The sequence below is a fragment of the Limulus polyphemus genome, unplaced genomic scaffold, assembly GCF_000517525.1.
Source record: "Limulus polyphemus unplaced genomic scaffold, Limulus_polyphemus-2.1.2 Scaffold3187, whole genome shotgun sequence".
Lineage (NCBI taxonomy): Eukaryota > Metazoa > Arthropoda > Merostomata > Xiphosura > Limulidae > Limulus > Limulus polyphemus.
The window spans coordinates 9471-14612 of NW_013668797.1; the positions used below are offsets into that span (position 1 = coordinate 9471).

Consider the following 5142-nt stretch of genomic DNA (forward strand, 5'->3'; position numbering starts at 1 on the left):
TTGTAACGATAATAAAACCTTATGAATGTCCCTTCCCCTTCTTGATATACCAGTGTTGTAACGATAATAAAACCTTATGAATGTCCCTTCCCCTTCTTGATATACCAGTGTTGTTACGACAGTTAAACCTTATGAATGTCCCTTCCCTTCTTGATATACCAGTGTTGTAACGATAATAAAACCTTATGAATGTCCCTTCCTCCTTCTTGATATACCAGTGTTGTAACGATAATAAAACCTTATGAATGTCCCTTCTTGATATACCAGTGTTGTAACGATAATAAAACCTTATGGTTATCCCTCCAATGGTTCACTACTTTCCTAGTCTCGAGAGGTAAAGTTCACTGGCCTATTCTTCATGCCTTTGGCAGAAACGGTGACGTTAGAAAAACCAGCACTGCTGAAAACAAGTTTAATCCTCGACTTTCATTTACTTCAGTTTCCGTGTGCTCTTTCCGTCTTTTCTGATTATCACGTGGCCTTTAATTACAGGGGTGTGGCTTGATTTATAATATCAAAAGCAAGGAGGAGTAAGCGGGATCGTGAGAAGCTTTCAGAAGAAAGGCATCTTAGTGTTGATCAAATGACATGAAATATTTTATCAGTTCGACTTATAACGTACTTGTGGTCAACAGCAGCGATGGGTGAACTTTTATAAATCCCTATCGATTGTATTGAGTGTTTTATGTTTTGTTTTGTCTGCTAAAACACTCAATGTGAAGAACTGGCCATAACAATCGGGCGAAATCACCTACTTTCTATGTAAAATACATAGGGGACTAACACAGTAGTGTGTTTCTTTAGTTCACATTACTCTACCTGACTCGTATGTACTCTATAAGTAAATCACAAATAATTAAGTACATTACGAGGTGTGTAAGAAACTGGTGGGGGTCCACTCTGCATTTCTAGTAATAAACAAGAAACACTAGCGCATATACTGGAGGGTCCCTAAATAAATGTTTTATATACTTCTTGAAAAAAGCCCATTCGTTATGTTCTTCATAAATAAAATGTCCACTTGTTATGTACTTCATCAGTAAAAATATACTCGTTATGTAAGTCATCACTAAAAAGTTCATTCTTCATGTAATTCACCAGTAAAATGTCCACTTATTATGTACTTCATCAGTAAAAAGTCCATTCATTATGTACTTCGTCAGTAAAAAGTCCATTCATTATGTACTTCGTCAGTAAAAAGTCCATTCATTATGTACTTCATCAGTAAAAGTTCATTCTTCATGTACTTTATCAGTAAAAAGTTCATTCTTCATGTACTTCAGCCCCCCAGTAGCACAGCGGTATGTCTGCGGACTTACAACGCTAGAATCCGGGTTTCGATACCCGTGGTGGGCAGAGCACAGATAGCCCATTGTGTAGCTTTGTGCTTAATTACAAACAAACATGTACTTCATCAGTAAAAAGTCCATGCATTATGTACTTTATCAGTAAAAAGTTCATTTTCATGTACTTCGTTAGTAAAAAGTCCATTCATGATGTACTTCGCCAGTAAAAAAGTTCGTTCTTTATGTACTTCGTCAGTAAAAGGACCACTCTTCATGTACTTCATCAGTAAAAAAGTCCATTCGTTTTGTGCTTCACGAGTAAACGTCCACACATGTTTTGTGTATTTCCTGTTGTGTTCAACAGAAATAAGTACAGAGCAGTCCTAGACCACACCGCTGTCTTGGTACTTACTAAATACGTAGATAAGGTAAAACGTTCTCCTACGAACGGAAAGATGGCAGGAATGTGTTCCAAAACCATATTTCCATGAAACAGGTTAGTTTCGACCAGTTGACTCAAGAAACGTGGGAAACATTCAACGACAGATCCTAGTAGGCGTTTCAATTTAAACACATACCTGCGCACGTACACACACTAAATTTGGATGGCTAATTCCTTACACTCAGCTATTATATATAACTTCCTAGACAGTGAGAAAACATGATTTCTTGTTATTGTTCAACAGAATAAAGCATTGCGTGATAAAGGTTCTCAGAACTAAATACCTGATTAAGCTGCTATTCTCTGAGTCTTTCACTGATAGGAATATAACAAGATAGTTTCTAGGCTACAAGCAGTGCTGCCTTATGGAGTAATCTGTTGCTTTTGAAATTGAAATATTGGCCAGATATTGTTATCTTATGTAATAAATTGTTTCCTTTGAAAGCGAATTATTGATCACGTATTAATGTCTTATGTTATCATAAAACGAAACCTCTCAAGCTCGTGCCAATCTGTAATTTTTTTTTCTTTCTTTTTTTATTCGTAACAAAATTCGTCACTTTTTTTCATAAATATGAAAAGGCCAATGAAGTTAGTAATATCTTCGAATATTCTTCGTACTGTGTGATAGTCAAGGTGATAAAAACGTGCCTGGCAGGTATCTCGGGAGTAACAGAAAGGACGCGTCAACAAACGCCCTGAACAGGAATTCCGTCACTGTTCAGCACTAGGTGGTAACACCGTTCTAAGATTTAGTTTTACTTTTAAAGATGAAAATTGAGTGTGAGAACAAAAATAATCTTTACAGCATATCGAGCTAGAACAAAGTTTTGGTAAGTAGGACTCCATCTATAAAGGTGTTAGTTGTGACAAACCAATAACATGAGTGAAGACTTTGGTTGTGGTGGTGAAGACTTTGGTTGTAGTAGTGAAGACTTTGGTTGTAGTAGTGAAGACTTTGGTTGTAGTAGTGAAGAGTTTGGTTGTAGTAGTGAAGACTTTTGTTGTAGTAGTGAAAAGTTGGGTTGTGGTAGTGAAGACTTTTGTTGTGGTGGTGAAGACTTGGGTTGTGGTAGTGAAGAGTTTTGTTGTGGTGGTGAAGACTTTTGTTGTAGTGGTGAAGAGTTGGGTTGTGGTAGTGAAGACTTTTGTTGTGGTAGTGAAGACTTGGGTTGTGGTGGTGAAGACTTTTGTTGTAGTAGTGAAGACTTGGATTGTATTAGTGAAGACTTTTGTTGTGGTGGTGAAGACTTTTGTTGTGGTAGTGAAGACTTGGGTAGTGGTAATGAAGACTTTGGTTGTGGTAGTGAAGACTTTGGTTGTGGTGGTGAAGACTTGGGTTGTAGTAGTGAAGACTTGGGTTGTATTAGTGAAGACTTTTGTTGTGGTGGTGAAGACTTTTGTTGTAGTAGTGAAGACTTGGGTAGTGGTAATGAAGACTTTGGTTGTGGTAGTGAAGACTTTTGTTGTAGTAGTGAAGACTTGGGTTGTGGTAGTGAAGACTTTTGTTGTAGTAGTGAAGACTTTGGTTGTGGTGGTGAAGACTTTGGTTGTGGTAGTGAAGACTTTGGTTGTAGTAGTGAAGACTTTGGTTGTGGTGGTGAAGACTTTGGTTGTGGTAGTGAAGACTTTGGTTGTGGTAGTGAAGACTTGGGTTGTGGTAGTGAAGACTTGGGTTGTGGTAGTGAAGACTTTGGTTGTAGTAGTGAAGAGTTGGATTGTGGTAATAATTATGGGTTGTGTTAGTATACACTTGAGTCGTCTTAATAAATATGGGTTGTATTAGTAGAAACGTGAGTTGTGGTGGTAAATATGGATTGTGTTACTAAACAATTGAATTGTGGTAGTGCAGACTTGGGTTGTAGTAGTGAAGACTTGGGTAGTGGTAATGAAGACTTGGGTTGTGGTAGTGAAGAGTTGGGTTGTGGTGATGAAGACTTGGGTTGTAGTAGTGAAGACTTGGGTAGTGGTAATGAAGACTTGGGTTGTAATAGTGAAGAGTTGGATTGTGGTAATAATTATGGGTTGTGTTAGTATACACTTGAGTCGTCTTAATAAATATGGGTTGTATTAGTAGAAACGTGAGTTGTGGTGGTAAATATGGATTGTGTTACTAAACAACTGAATTGTGGTAGTGCAGACTTGGGTTGTGTTAGTCAAACTCAGACTACTCAGAGGATCAGATCACCTTATTATAATTTTGCAAGGACATAGTTTGGAACTCTCCATGTAAACACACTTATGTAATGGTTATAGGTAAAGGGCTCATGGGGTTGCTTTAATATATACTTTTTATGTTAATTATTACAATTCTACACAAAGCACGAACCGACCAGCACCTGTTATATAAACGACAGTTGGAGTAAAACATGTTGTCTGAACGTGCGTCGCCTTGAATAAACTAGAATAACAAATCAAAAACACGAAAAATGCCACTTACTGCCCTCTATAATTATTACTGTTGATCAAGTGAAATGTATATGATTTATTTAATTTATTAACATCATTTCTAGACGGACGGTTATGCACCTAACCCGATACCTAAACAAATCAAATACATCTGAACTTGACAGAAATGTTTATACAGCCAGAAACTATGATGAAAGGGCCTGTGCCAATGGGCTTTAGAAATATTTTATTTGCTATGTCATATGTTTACCTTACCATGTGGGTTTGAACTGAGGATCGAGGCTAACGAATTAGTGGGTGGACAACACGCCTCTTCCTCTTCACATTTTACCCCACGTTCTCCCACATATTGATATTATAAGTATTTCCTTCATACAGAAAGAGCTTTTGGTTTTGAGTCTCTACATAAACGGTGAGTCATAACGAACACCCCAATAATTGTAATAGTTGCATACTAAATATTTATTCGCGATTAATTAAAGCTTAAGTTACAATGTTCAAAGTCTGCACCACCCGTATCAATGTATACCTAACACCTATCAAGTACTGATATGCGCAGTTTCATCCATGTCCGGGCTTACTGTTGGGGTGGGGGAGAGGTTGGATGACTTTTGGTTTCTATGCTTGACGACATGAGTATCCCCTTAAGTACTTTTATGGGGGTTCATTATGGCCTAATCTGGCTACACACACATATTTATACATATATAGTTCAGTGTTTCTTCTCTGCTTACACATTGGTAAGTAGCGTAATTCTTAAGAAACCTCACCAGACGCTGGATCTTATCACTAAAATGTCAGTAATAATATGTGACGCATTATAGTGCTTATCTTTAACATAATACAGGTTCGTTTCCAGTAAAAAGATGTTCGTAGAAACCCTGTAACATACCATGTTTATGTCCAGTACACAGGGGTTAGTAGAAACCCTGTAACATACCATGTTTATGTCCAGTACACAGGGGTTAGTAGAAACCCTGTAACATATCATGTTTATGTCCAGTA

At 37.5% G+C, this 5142-nt stretch overlaps 1 protein-coding gene across 1 annotated transcript; it reads left to right on the forward strand.

Moving 5' to 3' along the window:
• Positions 1 to 2610: 2610 nt before the first annotated feature.
• On the forward strand, positions 2611 to 3474 carry LOC106468842 (keratin-associated protein 5-1-like). The gene has a single exon (XM_013929284.1). The coding sequence runs from the start codon at positions 2611 to 2613 to the stop codon at positions 3472 to 3474; it is 864 nt and encodes a 287-aa protein (XP_013784738.1).
• The last annotated feature ends 1668 nt before the right edge of the window (positions 3475 to 5142 follow it).